This window comes from Gallus gallus, chromosome 1 (genome assembly GCF_016699485.2).
Source record: "Gallus gallus isolate bGalGal1 chromosome 1, bGalGal1.mat.broiler.GRCg7b, whole genome shotgun sequence".
Classification (NCBI taxonomy): Eukaryota; Metazoa; Chordata; class Aves; order Galliformes; family Phasianidae; genus Gallus; species Gallus gallus.
The window spans coordinates 80,412,055-80,433,795 of NC_052532.1; the positions used below are offsets into that span (position 1 = coordinate 80,412,055).

The 21,741-nt window shown below is 41.6% G+C and overlaps 1 protein-coding gene across 9 annotated transcripts in view; it reads right to left on the minus strand.

Annotated features, from left to right (window-relative positions):
• The window catches only part of SLC22A15 (solute carrier family 22 member 15), a 44,449-nt gene extending 23,623 nt beyond the window's left edge, over positions 1-20,826 (minus strand). For all 9 annotated transcript variants that reach the window (XR_005839093.2, XR_005839091.2, XR_005839092.2 and 6 more), the window contains exons 1-7: positions 20,677-20,826; positions 9,310-9,522; positions 6,093-6,225; positions 4,987-5,151; positions 3,288-3,417; positions 1,398-1,613; positions 263-403 (exon numbers count right to left, since the gene is read on the minus strand). Coding sequence is in view for 5 of the 9 variants with exons in the window: in XM_046913779.1 (XP_046769735.1) it covers positions 263-403; positions 1,398-1,613; positions 3,288-3,417; positions 4,987-5,151; positions 6,093-6,225; positions 9,310-9,522; positions 20,677-20,763 (1,085 nt within the window). In the remaining 4 variants the exon portion in view is untranslated. The remainder of the gene's footprint in view (positions 1-262; positions 404-1,397; positions 1,614-3,287; positions 3,418-4,986; positions 5,152-6,092; positions 6,226-9,309; positions 9,523-20,676) is intronic.
• Positions 20,827-21,741: the final 915 nt, after the last annotated feature.

Sequence of the window (21,741 nt, forward strand, 5' to 3'; positions counted from 1 at the left end):
ACAGCTAGCTCTACTGACATCCTTATCTTTGAGCCGTACTAGAACGAGTTACTGAGCAACAACTTAAACGCTATTAGAGGTGAAGATCTACCAGCAGCACTTCCAAATAAAAAAAGCATTTCTCGAGAGAATATAATGAACTGGAAATATCAAAGCAGAAAGCTCCATACAATGCCTATGGGCTAGGAGATACAATTTGAAAGAAACTTGTATTTTATAAAAAAAGAAAATGCTAAACACATTTACAGAATTTCATACTTACCATTTTTGGTTAATCAAGTAAATACAGATCGGGTATGCTGGGATTTCTATCAACCCTGACAGGGCTAAATTGGCATAAATGTTTCCACCTAAGTCACCCACATTAAGGGTAAGCCCGTAATAAACCAAGCTGCACACAAACCTGAAAAAGATAGGGAAAAAAATAAGTAAAATCAGAGCTGCAACTTTGCCGGCCATATCAAAGCACTCATCTGGCACAGTGTAGTATAAACTATATATAGTGTTATACATAGTAGGCCTAAAATTTTTCTACCTTCCTCTAATTTCTACATCCTGGTCCAGTTCTATCAATTTCCAGATTCTGATCTTCACTTTTCTTTTGTGAACCTGAATGAATTCTGTACAGAGAAGAAAGGAACGTGTCGCCAATCCATTCTGCAGCAAATCAACAAGGCAATCTCCTAATTCTCATTTACAGAACAGAAAGTTGACTGCTCTGCACTAAATATTTGGAAAAGCAACAGAAGTACAGACTTACGCTGTCGGCTGAAAAAATAATGTCATTTGTTTTTTCCTTAATACCTCTTCCCCAAAAATGTGCATTATAAAAGCAACTGGATGAACAGAACAAAACAAAATAGGTACTTTTGGATAATTACATTTCTGCTAGTGACTAGAGGTCATGTCATGGGTTCCTGCTCCATACTACAGCAACTGCTGGCACCGGCAACCTCAGGTAGCACTTTCTTTTAAGAAATACTCACTCATTAGACAAGGTAGGCCACCAATCAACCAACAGGCTCCTTACACACAAAACACAAGGAGTAATCCAAGCGATGGAAAGTATGGATGCATAGCACGGGACCAAAGAGGATGACAGCATAACTAATCTCAGCAGCCTTTAAGGCTCAGGAATATACAGTTCTCAACTGCTCTACACCTCAGAAAGCATGAGTGAAATGCAAAGATAAAATACCTCAGAGCTAAACTGTAGAAATGGCTTAACATTAGAAACACACTAAGGAAATACTATAATAAGGATCCTTTTCCTGTACGGCATCCCCAAAAATAAAGGCTGACACAACGTTCAACATGCAGGATTAGCTGATTTTCAGCAACACATTCCCTCTAAGAGTCAAAGCAACACAGCTGGGCCTACAACGTATTTCAAGTACCAGGTGAACATCATGATTAAGGTGCGTCCCAAGAGAACCCTGTATCGGAAGAGGTCCAAGAAACTGCCAGCTTCTCTGGGGCTCCTCTCAGCAGGGAGTTTTAATGAAAAAGTATACTTCTGCTTGCGGTTCTTCTTTGCAATGAGGTAGAGGGCATCTTCTGCTTCACTCAGCCGGCCTTGTGAATATAGCCAGCGGGGGGACTCTGGAATGAATCTGTAACACACACACACACTTTATTTATATTTGGAAATTATATATGTTGCAGAGACAGCTTGAGGGCTTTTCTATTCTACAGTGCTGGGCTTGCCTATGGAAATAAGACTGAAATATGTTTCAGCATAAGATAATTTCCACAAACAACCCTTCAGGTATAGAATGCATTTACTGAAACAGACAAAGTATAGTAAAGAGAAAATAATTCCTATGTAATTTAGGTAACAAAAAGTATGTGTAAATGTATACACACATACATATATACACAACAGTATAAATTACAATATCATTAGGATTCTCCCTAGTGGAATTCAGAATCAAAGACACTCCACGTTATTAAAAGTCAAGTGTTTTCACAATGTTTACTAGCTGTCTGCTGTTCTTCATGTTCCAACATTTCGCCTCTTTATAATTAATTATAATAATAATTCTTATAATTCTCTCTTGTAGATAACAAGGCTGTACAAAAAAATCATGCTCTTGCACTTCACATACAGCATTCACTTGATAGGTCTGTGACTCCAAGACATCCTAGAAAACAGATCAATTATTTTCAGGTTCCCAGAACTAATTTAAACTTCTGCACAAAGTCTTAAAGAGGTTCTGGCAAACAGTTAAAGTGACATTTTTTTCCCTGAGCAAATGTTTCTGTGCTTTTATAAAAGAAGAGTGTAGAAAATGATATGTTTCCTTCCTCATAATAAAAAAAAAAATCTGGTAACTTTTCCTACAAATAGTCATTTTTAAGTAGTGTAGGTGGGAGGTGGTGTGAAATCTGGGATGAAAAATCCTTACTTACAGTAAAATGGGCCTCTGAGCACAGCTCTGAAGTCCCAAGCACGAAGTACTTAATAAAAAAGTCCCAAATATCACTGTTTTAAGTTTTGAAACATTATAAATGTCAGATATGCCTTTCACCTCATAAACAGCCTTTAACATCTTTCCCTGAGTTACGATGCGTCCTTTGAAAGGCTGTTTTGACCTTAGCAAGAAGGTAGACACCAAAGTTGAACAGATATTGGAAGGAAAAAGCCTTAAGTTTGAACTGCAGCTTAACTTCATTTCTTATCAGTTGCTGAGTTTTTGTTGAGAAAGAAAGATATGAGAGAGGAAGACAACCCTGCACCACATACCTTTCGGTGCTGAACTCCACAAACAAAAATCCTGACTGCCTTAATAAAGAAGCCTTCTTCCTATTCTTTCCTAATCAGAATATTTGAAAAATCAAGGGAAGCTGTCCATTTGCATGTCACATTTAAGAACGTGCAAACAATTTTGATGCAATTCCTTCTGTAGAAGCAGAATTATAAGAGAAATATTTAATCACATAAGCACAGTTTCTGTATCTTTTGTGACGTGTTACACAGTATCTGGTAGCATACCAGAGGAGAGTTTGAAGAATCTACTACATAACAGTGAAAGAACAGGATGTTGTACACCACTCAAGACTATTCCAGTTTACAGTAATAATGCATATACAGTGCAACATTCACTTGCATTTTCAGATATTGCAGCACTGCAATGTGAAGTAAGCACATAACACGAGGTGGTTGAAGTTGAGAAAAATACCTTAGTTACAGCACTTCATACCAGCCTAGAAAAGCTCCTTGACCTAACTGTGTTTTTTCTCATTATTAACATCTTTAAAGAAGTTCAGTTTGAATAACAACTTACAGAGAGAGAAGAAAGACTACTGTTCCTTCCAGGTTAACCACAACAGCCAGAGTCCTCCAGGAGCGAATGAAGTACCCCAATAAAGCATACTGGGCAATTCCCACAGCAAAGAACAAGCCACCAATAGATCCTAACACACAATAAATAAATAATTAAAAAAAAAAGAACAAGAACACCATTATCACTCCTTTAAAGAACATTGCTAACTCCCAACACACGGGAACATACAGAAAATAACTCTTCATTAAGAATATTTCACTCATTAGCACAGGCAAGCACGCAGTTATTTAACCAAAGAGAATTTCATCCTTTACCCACACAGCACAGATGCACTACACCTAATTACAAACAACAAGACAAGTCCAAAATGCATCCTTCTACATCCTCCTTACCTAAAGCCCAGTAAAGAATTAAAGTGTAAATATGCTCCAGTTTTCTATGTATAAAAAGTAGTACAAACCATTGGAAAACTGGCATTTTTAGGAATATAGTATTCATTTGCTCCTCTCATGATTTGGAAGATGCCCTTTTTTAAAAACAGTCACTGATCTTTCATCATAAAAGTGCTCTTTGGCACTCGTCAGGGACTTGGTAATTCATACTTCAGAGCTGTAATGGTACAGTTTAATACGCTGAAGGACAGCTTCAACATCAATAACCAGCACAGTCAAAGGGGCCTTATCTTTTGTTCAAAGTCCTAAGGTAGATTACCAAATGAGACAACTCTCTTTCTGAACACTAACAACAGTTGTCTTCCTCCCACTGTACAAAAAGTTTTGGTTTTTATTTTAGCAAATAGACACAAACTAAGCTCTGTTTTCCACAGTGTCTTAGTTTCAGCTGGGATGGAATTGTTTTCTTTAGAGCGTCTGGTATGACACTATATTTTTGGTTCCAAGAGAAAAACAATGTTGATAAACACACTGACATTTATAGTTGCTGCTAAGCAGTGTTGTACAGAGCCAAGGCCATTCTCAGCAAAGGGCCCAAGGAGCTGGAAGGGTACAGAACTATGATAGCTGACCAAAGCTGGCCAAAGGTATATTCCATACCACATGACATGCAGAAGGAGTTTTGAAGTGAGTGGGAGTTTCTCTCTCTCTTTTCCACTGCCCAGTCAGGGGGTGATGAGTAATTGTTTATGCATCACTGGTCATATGCATTCAAATATGTGTGTGTGTGTGTGTGTGTGTGTGTGTGTGTGTGTAAGTATTATCCTTTTCCTTTTCTCTAGCTTAGTAAATAGTTCTACCTCAACCCACAAGTTCTTCTCTTTCTGATTCTCTCCCCTGTGGGGAGATCCCAGTGGGACTGGGAGTGGAGTGAGCAAACAACTGTACGGTGCTTAACCACCTGCTGGGTTAAACCACAACACACAGTCTCAATTCCAATGGATAGAGCTCAGCTATCATAAACAATGGATAAGTTTTTAGCTGCATAAGATCCACAGGGGATTTGTTTCAACTTGAGTACCTTAGTCAGCTTGCGTGATGCAGGAACTTGAATGGCCAAGTTTTCTGCTATGCTTGTCTAAAATTCACATTAAATAAAGCAGGACTCAAAGACTGCGGTCACACACATGCTCAGGAAAGCAGAGTCAACTTTGCAAATGCTAGTTTAGCTTTGGTGTATCTCAAGCAGTACGTATGACTGAAATCTGTACGATCTGACAATAAAGACACCAACACTCAAATTTTACCTGCTAATGCCCAGTAGGCAGTACCCACACACTCATTCAGCAGAACAAAGGCTACCAGCGACATCCCACCATTCATCACCCCTACCAAGAATCGAGACACGGCAAAGAATTCGTATGAGGGTGAGAATCCATTTGCAATGGCAAACAAGATGTCAAGGGCAAAACCTGGAAATCAAGACAAAAGGTTTAATTTCGGAAAAGCATAGTAAAATAGAAGCATTTATCAATGTCCTTACTTGATGTTCACTTGCTGCCTTAAGTAATCACATTCAACAACTACAAAACACAGCTCCATTCCACATGTATGGGTAGAAATACAAGAACTCAAGTTCAATACCATAAAAGGGAGAACACAAGGAGTGATTTCTGATGCCTCACTTGCAGTACTAAATCCCCAAAATCAATTCATGGAAGACAATTTTTCAAATATTTAAAATTACTTCCTGGCTCCAGTTAAGATGGCTTCCTGTTTACGTTCATACAGAAGCCCCAGGCTAAGCATATAACCAAATATCTCCCCTCATTTCTGGAAAGTACTCCACATAGATTAGTGAACCTTCATCAAGGGACAGTACATGGGAAATTTGCACTGTATAGCAGATTCATTTTTATCAGCTTTGAATTAATGAGATGCTCATCCATCCACAAAAAAACATACACAACACAAAGTTCCAAATGTTTGATTTGGAGAGAGTAAAAACAACAAAAACGTCATGAACTTTAAAGTGATCCTAAATACAAAAAAAATAAATCATGCAGCCAAGAGAAAAAATTTGCAGAAGGTTATACGTATAAGAACACTGCTAATGAATTATTAGAAATATTAAGTACTCCTGAGCATGACAACCATTTCTTGTGCTTGTGTTTTAAATGTAAGCCCTTGCAGTGCAATTCCTAAATTCAGAACATCTCCCTAGTACTCGGGTACTGATTGAATAGTAGAATATTAATTTCTTGTCCCCAGAAATACACTGGAAGGACAAAAATCACAGCTCTGTACTATGTTCCCATAAGAAACTGGGCTCTTGCCACTCATCTTCAGAGATATGACACCTCCACTTCATTCATTTTGATTGTTTACCTGAGAAAAAGATCATTATTGTTACCTGTGAGATAGACTTTCTTCCTTCCAAAGCGATCTGAGAGCTGGCCAAAAGAGATTGCTCCAACAAACACACCACTGAAGTAGAAAGAACTGGCAGCACTGACTTTGTATGACGTGTTGCCAATTAAAAACCACTGGATGGAGACAAAAAAAAAAAAAAAGGAGAATTAAACAGAGTCAAAATGGTTCACCAACAGCTAATAGTTGGAGGGGGGTGAAACATACTTTCAGGAACATAAAACTGCCTAAAGCTCCTAAGCATCCCAGTCAGTCATCACACAGCCACTGAAACAAGTGCTTTCTTCCAGAATCTCTGGAAGCACGGTAACCAATTGCACAGCTCCCCAGATCAAGTATAGTCTTTGATTCTGAACTCAAGAATAGATATCTCATGGGATATTGTAATTTTGCAGCCTTTGTCCCCTCTCTCACTTTTCTTGCCTTTGCTCACATAAAAACTATGAGCTTAAACATATTCAGTCCTACCTCTTGGCATTTATCACTGACGTGTGTAGGAACACTACACAACATTAAGCATTGTGATTTATGTCCAGAAATATTTCTTTCCTCCTTATGAACTGTCCCGTCACTGAGAAACACTTTGGTTGCTTTTGACAAGTTTTCTGGTATTGCTCATCCTTCTATTTACTTTTACAGTCCTCTTTGTGCAACTTCCAGTTCTCCTCTATTCCAAATACACACCTGATCTTCAGATGTTCTTACAGACATCATGTTGTCTCAGAAAGGATCAGCCTGGCAGAGAAAATTCTTTCTCCTACAAAACTAGAGTTAAATTATATTGTGTTCTCACTGTTCAAAATTTATTTCCTTTTTTATTCTAAAAACTTCACATACGGTGTTCTTTTCTTTTTCTGCTCCTCTTTTGTCTTGAAATAATGTTTCCTTTCTGTGATACCCAGCTTTTCTTCCTGGGCAGGTAAGCTGGTGATTATGTCATTATCCCTGCAATAACAATCTAATCCTCTCTTCATAATCTCTTCCCCTACCAAAACCCTCTTAAGATATCCACTCTAGCCAGGCTTATATTATTTCACATCTCAGCTATAAACTACCTCACCATGAAAAGAGAAGTGTGCAATTAAACCTCACCAAGATTATGGAGCTAACAAAATATAATCACACAGAAGCTCCAAGAAAACAACTAGCTTACTCTCAGCACGTGCTTCATCAAATTGTCACTTAAATGGTGAAGCTTTTACTGACGTGATCAGCAGTAGGGTGTCAAGACTCTGACAACATTATCTTCTGAAACTAAACATGAAATCACAAATCAGCTTCTCTAGATTTAGGAAAATAATTCACAATAAAAGTATATTTCTATAATAATAGCATATGATGAGATTACGCTTAACTTGAAATAACACAGACAGTTGATTTTATAAGAGCTACAAGAATAATTCCCCTATTTTGGTATAAGTGTTGGAAAAAAAACCAACACGATGTCAGTAACATCAGATTCTTTCTGAATCATTCAGAGATCAAAGCATAATTTGGTTGTGGTGAAATAAAATTTGTTCAGATGTGTTCTGCAGGTTAATCTCAATGACTAAGACGACCTTTAAAGGACTTGAGATTATCCCTTCTACAGAGAAGATATCACACATCTTTTTACATCAGATTTTTCATTGTAAGTTTGCAATAGCTGCATAATTAGTAAATGATACCACAAGGTAAGCATTAAAAATATCCTCCCAAAATGTTGAAAAAAAAATTCTCTACATGTCAGCAGAAAGGCTGCATAGTGATCAAAAGCCCCCAAAATAAGATCAAGTAGTTTTTGAAGAAGTGCACTGAGATCTTTATAATTAACCCTGTTTTCAAGTATATGATACACGCAGTTAAAGTTCCAAAGAAAGTTTATCTCAGCAGTGGGATACAGGAAGCAATGGGATTTTTATATATGTGGGTCTTTACTGAAAAGTTCAGACTCTGCTTTGAAATTCACTAACTTACAAGATACCTTGGCATGTATTTTTTCATTTTCTACTTTTTAAGTTAACTGTGTCCTTTACCCGCATTTTTCACCTGTGCAGATAAGATGCATAAGAATCTGCACAAAATTTACATCCTAAGGCACTGCTTGGCTCCTGAAACATGTCTGACTCGTCAAGATTAAGAGAATAAACAATTACTGGAGAAACTGAAAACCAAAAAATGAAAAGCTCGGACAAAATTTAAAGAACATACTGACAATTGGCTTTAAGTTATGCTCAAAAAAGCCACCGTCCACTAGGATTGTAATTTCAGTAGAGGCATAAGCACTCATCCTCATCATTACCAGAATTAGAAGCGGTACACGTTGTACACAATTGCTTGGTACTGTTCCAAAACTGGCAGTTATTAATGTGCTCATAACCAATAAAGTTCAGTACTTTATGGGACTAACTCAAATAGCATTAACACATTTGGACAGTAGCCACGAATTATCAAGTAATGCTATGTTTAACTCAGCTGTACAGCACTAAATTCAGGTTGCACTACAGATACACTCAGATTGGGCTCTTGCATAGAAGAATAACATTAACAGATATTGTAGGCCTCAGCAATGGCAGGTATTGCACATAGCGTGGCATGAAAGCTAGAATCATTCCTTTAGAGACAGCAGCCATACCATGAAAGAGGACACTTACAAAACAGAGGCCACAGTGACAAAGCTGAAGATTGTTTTGGGATAAAACAGATAAGTTTGCTTCGTACATCTTGCTCTCCACTACCCAATGCCCTCCCTGAAATTGTAAATAAGTAGCAGGAGAGAAAGCAGCTCCAATTCCTTCACTGCTCATTATCTACAGGATAGATTCACTACGTGCATTTATCTTACCAAGGGGATTGCAGAAGGTAGATGGAAAGAGCTTAAGGTACATAAAGGATTTTAAACACATTAGTACAATGACATGACTCCAGCCCAATGGTGGAACCAGGCTATGCGATACCCACCTCCCACATGCAAAAGGCAGGTGGTTCTAGTGCAGAATGTTGGTCAAGATTTGGACCACAAAACAAGGGTTCTGCAGGTGCCAGTTAGGACAGGAATAGTTTATTTGTTCTCTACCTGGAAAAAGCACCTGCTTCATTTGCTAATCAAAACATGCATTAGTACAGGAGAAAGAATCAGCAGCACTGTCAGCTTTCCTCCCCACTCTGCCAATGAGATTTACTGCTCACACACAGGGCAGCAAAACCCATTTCAGACTTACCTCAGAGACTATTGATGTGAAGCTGCTGCTGAAGTGTACGTGCTTATGAACCTCGCTGCCATTGGCAGTCAGGAGCCATTCCCCAAAGGCTCTCTGCTCGCTCGCTGACTGGTTGCTATGGCTCTGGTTAGCCAAGAGCAAATCCAGATCCCAGTGGTACGGAGGAGTTGCCCCCACCAATGCAATGAGGATGGCTTCAGTTGCCACATAGAGCTGGAAAGAGAAAAATACCAGAGATGCTAAACATACATTCAAGTAGTGCTTCCTTTTCAGCTGGATCAATTCAACATTTAAATAATCCTATTTCATATTTTTCTTTGCCACTGCAGCATGTTAAATACAGTCCCCATCTATTCAATATCACAAAGCAGAGAACTACAACAAAATAGTTCTTGCATGGACTGTAGACTATTTGAGAGAAAGGAGTTCCCCTCCTCATGTGCCTCAGTCAGAGACCAACCCCAGCTGCCACACACAGCAAGTACATGCTTAAAGAGTTGTTAATCATAGAATGGTTTGGAAGGGACCTCAAGGACCATCAAGTTCCAACCCCGTGCCAAAGGCAGCGTTGCCAGCCACTGCATCAAGTACTAGATCAGATGGCCCAGGGCCCCCATCCTCCAGGGATGGAACACCCGCAACCTTTTCTGGGAAGTCTGTTCCAGCATCTCATCTCTCTCTCTCTCAGTAAAAACCTTCCCCTGACATCTAACATAAATGTTCCTTCATTTAGTTTAAAACCATTCCCCCCGTCATATCATTATCTACCCTTGATTTCCCTCACATTCATAAACTCCTTTAAATGCTGTGGGGAGACCTCATTGCATCTTTCCAATCTTTTCTTTTCCAGGCTGAACAAACCCAGATCCTTCAGTCCTTTGATCATCTATGTGGTCCTCCTCTGGACCCTCTCCAAAAGCTCCACATCTTTTCTGTTAGGGGCCTCATCCAGATGTGGTCTCACAAGACCAGAGTAGACGGGGGATAATCATCTCACTTGCCCAGCTGGCCACCCCTCTTCTGATGGAACTCAGGATACCATTGGCCTTCCAAGCTGCAAGCGCACACTGCTGGCTCATGTTAAGTTTGGCATCAACCAGAACACATAAGTACTTCCCAGCAGGGCTACTCTCAAGTTCTTCTCCCAGTTTATATACGTATCTGGGATTACCTCAACCCAAATGCAAAACCATGCACTTTGCTTTGATGAACCTCATTAGGTTCACAAGGGCCCACTTTTTGAGTTTATCGAGGTCCCTCTGAATGGTATCCCTTCTCCCTGCTGTATCAACCGCACCACTCAGCTTGGTGTCATCAGCAAACTTACTGAGGGTGCACTCAATCTGATCATCACTCATTACCTCTACCTGGACACAGAGCCATTTACCACAACCCACTGGCTGTGATCTTCCAACCAATCCTTTATCCACTGAATAGTCCACCCTTCAAATCCACATCTCTCCAGTTCATAAGGATGTGGTAGGGAACCACGTTAAAGGCAGTGCAGAAGTTCAGGTAGATGACATCGGTTGCCTTCCTTTATCCAATGATGCCATCACTCCATCATAGAAAGCCACCAGATTGGTCAGGCATGACCTTCCCTTGGTGAAGCCATTCTGGCTACCTTGGATCACCCATTCATCCCTCACATGCCTTAGCATGTCTTCCAGGAGGATGTGTTCCACGATCTTCCCAGACAGAGAGATGCTCACCAGCCTGTTGTTTCCTGGGTTTTCCTTTCTCCTTTCTTGTAAATGGGAGCAATGTTCCCCTTTTTCCAGTCCCTGGGGACTTCACCTGACAGTCATGATTTTTTCAAACATCACGGACAGTGGCTCAGCAAGCACACCAGCCAGCCTCCTTAGGACCCTGGAATACATGTCATTCAGCCCCATGGACTTGTACACATCCAGCCTCACGAGTCGATTTCAGACTTCCTCTGCTCCTATGGTGGGGTGGAGCTTGCTCCTCCAGTTCCCATCTAGAGGTTCAGAGATGCAAGAATTCTGCCTCAGTCTTCACTGGCAACCAAAGAACTCACTGAATATCTCAGCCTTCCCCATATCTGTCATAGCCATTTCTCATTTAGCAGAGGAAGTGCACTCTTTGGCCTGTCACTTCTACCTATGTACCTGTGAAATTCCTTCTTGTTGTTTTTAACATCCCTCACCAAGTTCAGTTCCATCTGTGCCTTAGCTTTCCTGATCCCATCTCTACAAGTTCAGACAGCATCCCTGTATTCTTCCCAGGTGAAACAGATGCTTCCAGTTTGACCAGCAGGTCCTTGCCAAGCCATGCTGGTTTCCTGTCTCTCAACTGCTTTTTTATTGAGTGCTCTTGCACTCTCAGAAAGGCATCCTTAAAGAGCAGCCTGCTTTGTTCCACTCCTTTGTCTCTAAGGACTTCTTCCCAGGAGACCTCATCCAACAATTCCTTAAACAGCCTGAAGTTTGCTCTCCTGAAGTTCAGGATCCGACCCCACTCTTTGTCAGGCCTGTGTTCCTTGAGATCACAAACTCAATCACAAACTCAACCAGGGCATGGTCGCTGCAGCCCAAGCTGCCTTTTATCATATCTTTAATAATCTCCTCCACATTGTCAAGCACCAGGTCAGCAATGCTTCACCTCCAGTTGGTTTGCCCGATACTCGAACCAGAAAGTTATCATCAATGGACTCCAGGAGTCTCCTGGATCACTTAAAGCTCACTGTGCTGTCTTGTCAGCAGATATACAATTATCAGATTAATGCTAAAAAGTCTTTAATGCAAGTATGTTATTCTGTTTTATTCTCCCCTTTTACCTGTTATTCATTCCTTTAATCTGATGTTTAGAATACATCTCAATTTCATATTCCCACTTACACCAATTTCCTTTTTTCCTGTTAACCTGTTTTGCTCTTAAAAAGAGACAGAGGCACATGTGAATATATGGATATTTTTAATATTTATACACCCACACAAGGCCTGCATACAGTAGTTAATAGCTGGTTTTGTTGAAGGAAAAGAATAAATAAAAGCACAGGAAGCCCAGATGGTTCAAACATGACACACAGCAGGGCTGTTGGTGTGTGCCCAGAAGAACAGCTGCTTTAACAATCTCTAGACCGTTACAACTTCATCCTAAAATCCAATGTTTTAGACCTCTCTGAACACAGGTAACTCAACACAGGAGCTCCTGACACAACAGGATCCTGTTGCTTCTCCTGCCAGTTACTTTTTCCATGAAGAAAACCTGTCATGCTACTCCATTCCACAAACTTTCTTTCAACCACCTCCTTCTGAACAGGCCTTGCTCTGCTCCCAGCACCTCTTTGGTGCGTTCCTGGAAAGAGCATCCCCCTTGGGAACACAGTCTCCCACAAGGATGCTATACAAGTAATACTCAGAACGCAGGAGAACAAGGATAGGCACAAAAAACAGCCAAGAACCCCTGAATTCTGATGCAAGCAACAAAAGGTTGTCCTATTCTGCTCTGTACTGAGGAACAGCTGGAGTTACACCCCAGTCTGAAGCAGAATTACTACTATGTTAATAAAGACACCCTGAGTTATTACATCTAGAAGGAAAAAATGACCTGTTAAATTAAATTATATAAGATAACAACTTCTACGCAGATAACGATGAGAAGTGAAATACCTCACCCAAGAAACAGGGCAATGAGTAAGATTAGAGGAGGAAGGGGTTGTGAAAAAGCTGGATGAACATGTTGTTAGGGACATGTGGACACGGTACCCTCAAGCCCTCAGGAACAGTCTGAAACCAGCGAAAACAGAATTATAGGTCACCGCCTCTGGTGCATCCCTGTGCTCTGACTCACTCAGTCAGCACCATGTCAGGACTAAGCGATAACATCCTTGGTTTTGTCTTGTGAAATGATAAGCATTTTTGAAGTAGCTCAGGAAATGAAATCCTCCAGGCATTTGGTTTAGGGAATGAAAGCAGAATGCTCTTCATTCTTTGCTCCAGGTGAAGCTCAACCCAGCTACAAAACATGAAATTGAAAAATAAATGATTGCGGGCACGCAAAGAAACACAACAAATATTTTTTTAACAAAAGAAATTCAGCCATAAGCAATGTAGTGGCTGCAGCAAGCAAGGAGAGAACAACAGGAACACTTCCAATTAATATGCTGAATCAGAAAAACAGACGAAGATGGTGACATGCTGAATACAGAAAAATAGTCTTTGATAAATCAAAGTCACTGCTGTGACAAGACTTTTTCCTAGTGATCAGGAAAAAGTGTTAGCCTTTTACTTCGGCTAACAGGTGTGGTAAATCCTCTTAATCTTGTTGCAAAGCAAACAAACAGCGTTTGTTTTCTTAAAACATTTAATATTAATAGAAGTGAATGAAAGTATAAACAGGAAGGGGATATAAACAGAAATGGGAATGGCTAGGTGGATAGTGATAGGACCAGGGGGAATGGTCTTCAACTGAGACAGGGGAGGTTTAGTTTGGACATTAGGAAGACGTTTTTCACCCAGAGGGTGGTGTCACACTGGAACAGGTTGCCCAGGGAGGTTGTGGATGCCCCATCCCTGGAGGCATTCAAGGCCAGGCTGGATGTGGCTCTGGGCAGCCTGGTCTGGTGATTGGCGACCCTGCACATGGCAGGGGGGTTGAAACTCGATGGTCATTGTGGTCCTTTTCAATCCAGGCCACTCTATGATTCTATGAAATTTCTTGACCAGCTTTCTCAATATTCATGACCTCCAAGAAAAAACAAACAAACAAACAAAAAAAACCCAACCTCCCATAGAATCTAAACTAACTGGGGGGAAGAAAGTTTAAATAGTTTCACTCATGCATAACGAACACACACACAAGACCATTTAAGAAACCTTTTAAACTTAATTCATCCATTCTGAAGTGCAAATGAATGAGGAAAAAAAAAAGTCCTATTCTATTATGTGCTTTCAAACTTTTTAGCAGCTCCTCGGCAGTTCACAACCAGGCTAGTCACTCTAGGTAAATACCAGCTGAAGCATTCACTGCTAAACAAAATTGAGTCAACCACTAGCTTTTGGCCTTTCAAACACAGAAACATGAAAACTGTATCTTCAAGGAAAGACAACAAACGACCTCGGTAAAAGCCCATGACAAAGACACAGCTACATTTTCAGCTTAAAGTTATTTCTCCTGACCACAGTACAAGCAGATGAAAAGCTGGAGGCCACCTCACTTTTGCAAGTCTGATGAACTCATCTGCTCTGAGTTATTCCAAAAGGGCAATCTGCCTATTAAGTCACATGATTCTTATTTCTATATCACCCCCCCCCCCAGCAACTGTGTGCGTATGTATGTCTGCAGAAGGGCCCTAAAAGCATCTTCTTGTTGCAAAGTTATTTTCTGATGCTGACAAAATGTTCTCTGATGAAAGCAGCTCTCCCTCCTCGGAAGCACAGTGGGAGAAAATCCCACATGCTAGAAGGAGAGGCTATGTTGCACTGAAGAGAGTCAAGAAAAGCCAGGTACATGAAAACAGTGTAATCTCTCAGATACTTGATGAGCCAGCTACACTCTGAAAGCAAATACTCCCCAAGAATACTGTAACCGTTGTTGGCTATTACCTGTGCAATCACAGTCAGAACATAAATAAGATAAGGAGGTTTCTGCTAGTCATCTGTCAGTCTTCTATTGTGGCAACATCCTTCCAGACAATTACCTGTAAGATTTACTTAGGGAAAGATGAAACAACTTACTGGATTTAGAAGACAGCCATAGGACTCCCCAGCTTAGCCACACTGCTCCCTTGAATAAACTGTCATCTATAAAGAAAGTACACCAACCTGAAAATGAGATGCACAGCCTCGCTATCCTGTAAAGCATCTAATTCAATGACATACACTGACCAAGTCTGCTGTATGTCTGAATATCACAGCAGTTGACTGCATGCTGGTAAACTAAAAACACGAGGCCAGAACTGCTTCCATTCCACAGCATGCTGGACTATGCACAACAACACAGAGGCAAGCATAGCTATGTAGCACAGGCTCATGTGCTGCAGCCCAGATGCCCGGGATGGGACTTCCCACTGCTGTGATAGGATCCCCCCAGTGCAAAGGAAATAGAGCAAACCTTGCATCATCGTTTGACAGCCCTCTAAATATGAAGGAGGAAATTGCAAAATGTGATATCCTGGTGTTATTTTTCCACCTTTAAAAATCAGAAGGCAGAAAGAAAGCTTAAGTGCATTATTAAAAAATCTGCATGTAAACCTGTGGTTCTTCTCTGCTAAATACACACACACTTAAGTTTGAGAACCAAGCTGATCAACGAGAAGCTGCATTTAAATAAGTATTTAACTCAGTAACTCTTCTCAGCTTTCTTTAGCACAGGTTATTAAATCTTCATTTTGCCCTGCAGGGCAAATTCTAGACCTCCCCCCCCAAGCCCACCAGGACTAGGAAAATGATGAAACAAATACAGTGCTTGCTCAGGTTAAATATTGGTAACAGCAGAACTGACTTCCTTCCACATCTAGCCAGAGGTGATGTTGTAAACAGACAAAACCTAGAAAACATGCTATTGCTCCAGCGCACCTCCAGTCTACTGGAATGGTACTTACAAAGAGCAAGACTCAATGCAAGAAATACCTGCAAACTTCTACCCATAAGCCCAAGTACTTAACTGCAGCAGTTGACTTTGTGGGTTTCTGTTTAGGTTAGCTAATAAGAAGTTTTTTCACACAGAGGGTGGCGACGCACTGGAACAGGTTGCCCAAGGAGGTTGTGGATGCCCCATCCCTGGAGGCATTCAAGGCCAGGCTGGATGTGGCTCTGGGCAGCCTGGTCTGGTGGTTGGTGACCCTGCACATAGCAGGGGGGTTGAAACTACATGATCATTGTGGTCCTTTTCAACCCAGGCCATTCTATGATTCTTTTAATCAAGAAAAAAAGGCATCTGAATGCACAGAACTTTGCTTCTCTTGATGTCACCCAAACAATCATGTGCAAACTGGAAACAATTATTCTGAATCCAATTAGAATCACAGAATCAGTGAAATGTATTTACACACCAACCAGTAAAATCATCTGGCAGAAAAGGAAACCAAACTGTCTAAAGCGGAGGGAATGCCATGGAGGAGAGCAATGATGACGTGGCTTGCTAGTGGAAAAACACAGCAAGTTTACTGCCTACAAAACACAGGAAGATTAGAGAGTGTATGTACACAAGGGCAGGGAAGAAGGAAAGGGAGTAGTGTGTCATAAAGTAAATATCTGTATTCTGTAATCTTTGGCATCCACTACAATTACGTCCAACTTCCCAGCTCATCTTCCAAAGGTGCTCAGAGGACAGACCAGCAAGACTGATAGTTTCAGCAGAATTTGCCATGTTAAAGTCATCCTGACTAACAGCAGAAGAGGGAACTGCTTCACCTCCAACCATAGGTGGTTACCATTCCATTGCACAAAATATTTGATGTAACAAATATTATTTTTCAATTATTTAAAAAGGTTTTTGTTGTGTCCTGTTTGTTTTGTTTTTAAGTAGGCAAAACAATCTGCTTGATTCCCTCTGTTGCTGTGCATTCAGGATATCCACTTCTGGGATAAAGTAAGTTTCTCCCCATACTCATGCTTCTTGCCACATCCATCAACAAGAACTCTTGGTCTTTCAACAGCACGTTGATCAGGCATCTTCTAGGACTGAACTGCATAGAAACTGAAGCCAGCCTTGCGAATTAGGTTGCAAAAGCTCATCAGATGTGTTTATATCGAGACATACGCAGAACACATTGTTTCAGTGGCAGCCATAAAAAGAGCAACAAAACCTGGCAATTGTAGGATGACATGTAGAACCACCTACAAATATAAACTTGACTACACGTGCTTTGTGGTTAAGATCTAGCTGTGCATATAAGCATATGTCTAAAGCTTAGGATGACACACTGGTTTGGATTGAGATGACTGTGAGTGAAGGTAGAGATGCTGGCAGCTGATAAGGTGTTTATGTCTCCTTCCTTACACTTCAGATTTGTTTTGTACTTTCTATTCAAATAGAATCCTAACAGAATACCTCATCAAGCACAGAGTAAACCATACTAATTTATGATCAAGTCTACAGAGCTCAAAGAACAGCATATTTAACTCTAATACAAGCATTGAAAACATTCATAGACAAGATTTCAATGTTATCACTACAACTGCAGAATGATGTCCCATCCCAATCAGGAAGCAGAACAAGGAGAACAAGAAGTGTTACACCAAGACACACAGTTAAGCATTGCTATGTTTGAAGTCACATCTGTATCCTACCTGAAGCCAGACACTGCTTCAAACTGAATTATTTCTCGAGGTCTGGAGAGAACTTACTTGGACAAAAAGTTTACGTAAGCTACCTGTTTTCCCTCAGAATGCTTGTGCAGGCGGGCTCATTAAAGAGCAGCTTTCTGCATCCTAATATTCTAATAATGGAGGTCATTACCTCACTGCCAGCCACAAGGGGATTAGCAACACACTTCTCAGTAGGGTTGCAACTGCATCAAGAGTGCCTTTGTCTGAAGTTAAAGCATTTTTCCAATAACCTTGATTATACTGTCCTTACTATCTTATCTTCCCTTTAGTAAGTGATAATTCCAAGCTAGAAAGAAACAACACCCTAGCTAATTGTTCATACTACCACCCAGTGCGCATGTCACCCAACTTCAGGCAAAGACTCTTCCAGCTCTGCAGACAATACCACCCTTTTTAACTCTAAAAGGTTTTAAGAATCCTTTTTAAAAGAAGTACAGCAGCAACATGCTCCCATTCTCAGATTTCTATCACAGGTTCTGTTTGGAATTGACCAATCTTTCACATTCACTGGTCAACACACATCTCCTTCAACTGTACATATTGAGACAAGAGCATACCAAAAAATGAGAGCAATAATCTCACAAGTTGATCAAGACATGAGATTGTTCAGTGTTGCTACACATTAAACAGCACAAGACAATTATTTAATAGCTTAACACACTTTCTCCAAAAAGTAGCAAGTGCTCTTCTAGAAATCAATAGGTGTGGAACAACTAATTTCAGTTCTAAGTAAAGTTAGAAGTATGCTAAGGGTTATCAGCTCACCTTATGCCTCCCTAACTCTTGAATATACATTGGAAATGCAAGATTAACGCAGCCTACAATTCATGAAACTAACCTAACCCCATATCCTTCAGTTAAATATGGGTTTCAGGTAAGTCTATAGAAATTAGAACAAAACATTTCTCTGCTTTAGCTATCATTGTGCTACTCTAAAGACAGCATCGAATATTGCAGGACATACCCTAAAAGTCTTGCAAAGCCATTGGACTGGCAGTGAATAAGCCAACCATAGTTTAATAGAGTAACCGCTCCAACAAGTTAATGAATAACCACAGCAGGTAATACAGGAATAAAACAAAGTGAAAACAAATACCCTGCAAAGTTGAAAAAGAGAGACCTACGAGTCTTAGGCTAGTTTTACACTGATGACATACAATCTTCCAATGCCAAGTAACCTGGAAGATTTTTCCCCCCCCGCCAGTGTCATTAAGCTTGTCCCATAGGTCTGGCACCAGTTCACTCAAGTCCATGTGAAAACTGGCTGCCACGTGGAAAGTTTCACCCAAACAGATGTGTGCATTTGGTATAGCTTATCTCAAAGAAATTCTGTGAGCTAATCTATGTTTGTAATTAGAATTTAGAGGCCAGACACAAAGACTTTATTTTGGCACATCAGTAAGGAATGTGGTAAAAGCAGCTTAATATGGAAGTTTATATGAGAACAAAACCACTGTAACATGAGGGAAAATTACTACAAAGTGGTATGAAAGTCAATAGATCGGAAATATCCAGAGATAAAAAAGCACAAAATCTACAAGGAAAGGTGAAAATCTGCAAGGAATCTTATGGGGTAGAGAACACAGAGAGTTTGAACTCGGTATACTTTTATCAGATGAAGAAACTTGACAGACTAACAGCAGTTCTCCTTCTGTAGCCAGATGCTGCACCTAATCCACTGAAGGAGACCATGATTACCTAAATCCATGTCACGTGAGCCAAATACATTACACCTTTGTGTGCATCCTCCAGAGTGTGACAATAAACCAGACAAAAGACTAACACTAGTCATGGCAATGATCTTCAGTCTGATTCTAGCACATCCCAGTGACACATCATGTACCATTCCATCAACAAAGGAACACAGAAAGCAATCAGCCACCCAAGCAGGATCTAGTTGTATAAAACTGACTCATGGGCTGAAAGACAAAAACCTCCATCCGTAATATTTTCTGTACTTCACATCTGCACAAGCACAGGAGTTTATAACAGTCAGAGGATGATTCTCATGGGTAAAGTTCAGGAATTAAAGATAACACAAGAGGAAAGCAAACAGACCTGTACACCTGTTCCACTCCTCTCTTACAACCACCCTGAATTTATTATGTGATTCGTCAAGATACAGTCTACCTCTGACTGGAGAAATAAGCTGTTACAAAGCAAATGAACAAGAAAAGGCATTACAGAACAGTTGAGCCACACTGCCTAAAACTCAGGGAATATAGAGTACGTGTCAAAGCTGCAAAACATGGCCAGCACTGGAAGAAATAGCTAATACTTCCTTACTCCCTAACCTTCAGTGAGCACACAAGTTGTCTGGATGGACAGTAGAACAAGCTCTAAACAATGCTTAACTTTACAAGATCAATCAGCTAAAGCAAAGATGGAGGAGGAAAATGAATGGGGATAAACAGTACAAGGAAATAGAAACCTACCAGGTCTTCACCATTCAACATCTCAGCTTTTCAAGCACATACAGAATCCCCACCTGACAGAACTGAGCGTCTGAACTTCGTTGGTTATCTTACAGAGTTTCTTATTACCTCCATCAATCCCTCAGCTGGCAGAAGGCATCTGCAGTCTCGCTGCTTATGACTGCAAGTTCCAGGTGACCATAAGATACAGTCAGTAGAGGGAAGGATGCTTTTAAGTCCCCCTCTTCTGTGAAGCTGGTACACTTCTATATCGGCTATAGCCCAGAATTAAGAAATCTAGATGAACTCACTACAATCACAGGTTTGATAAGTTAAAACAGAATAAACTAAACTTGTGTCACATTTCAGCTGTACCTTATGCCTAGGCCAGACTACCAAGATGGACATTCTCCTCACATCTACTTCACGGAATCATTAGTGTCAGAAAAGACCTTCAAGATCAACCAGCCCGACCATGCCCACTAACCGCGTCCCTCAGTGCCACACCACACGGTTCTTGAAAGCTTCCAGGCACAGTGACTGCACCACCTCCCTGGGCAGCTGTGCCACAGCCTCACCACACGCCGCCGGCTGCGCCCGGAGCAGGCTCCGAGCGCTCAGCATCGAGCCGCAGCCCACACGCGAGCACCCCTCACCTGGAGGAGCACGGCCAGCAGGACGCACAGATACACCTGGTAGGGCCCCATCTGCCCCACCAGCGGGAACGCCTCCTCCACCTCCATCCCGCCGTGTCGCGCATCCCCGGCCCGGGGCGGGCAGCGGAGCGCTGAGCGGGCCCTGACCTCGCAGGAAAGGGCGGGAGGCGCGAGGCGGCGCTCACGCGCAGCCGCCGCCCGCGAGGGAAGCGGAAAGGCAGCGGCCGCCCGAACGCCGTTAGGAACGACGGCGCATGCGCGCGGGAGGAGTTCAAGTGGTGGGGGGGGTGGGCGGGAAGGGAGGCTCGCCTACTCCTCGGGCTGCCATTGGCTGCCAATGAGGAGAGGGGCGGGAGCGAGTGAGGGGGAATGTGGGGGCGTGTGAGGGGGAATGTGGGATAGGTGGTGGTGTGTGCGTCTGAGCGGTCTGTGGGGTGGTGTGAGGGGCGTGCGAGCGGAGACTGTGGGTTGTGTGATGAGGTCTGTGATGTGTCTGTGAGGGGAGCGTGAGGGAGGCAGTCGCTTGCAGCAAGTGGACTGAGAAGCTGTACCCATACAGAGCACTCTGTTTAAAGCCTCTAAACTCACACAAGACACCTGTATCCTGATATACATAGTGGTCTTCCATGATGCTGCCCTTCTTTTGTCCAAAGAAGGGGAACAAGGCTTGTGAAGGGCTTGGAGAATATGCCCTATGAGGAGAGACTGAAGGAACTGGGGCTGTTTAGTTTGGGGAAAAGGAGGCTGAAGGGAGACCTTATTGCTCTCTTTCAGTACCTGAAAGGTGCTTACAGCGAGGGTGGGGTTGGTCTCTTCTCACTGGTGACAGGAGACAGGAGGAGGGGAAATGGCCTCAAGTTGCGGTGCGGTTTATATGCTCAAGGAGTAGGATGACATTCAGAGAAACCTAAACAGGCTCAAGAAGTGGGCCCAGCTGAACCCCATGAAGTTTAGTAAAGCCACGTGCAAGGTCTTGCACCTGACTTGCACAGTGCCCACTATCAGCACAAGCTGGAGGATGTAAGGATGGAGCACAGCCCTGCTGAAGAGGACTGGGGGGGTGCT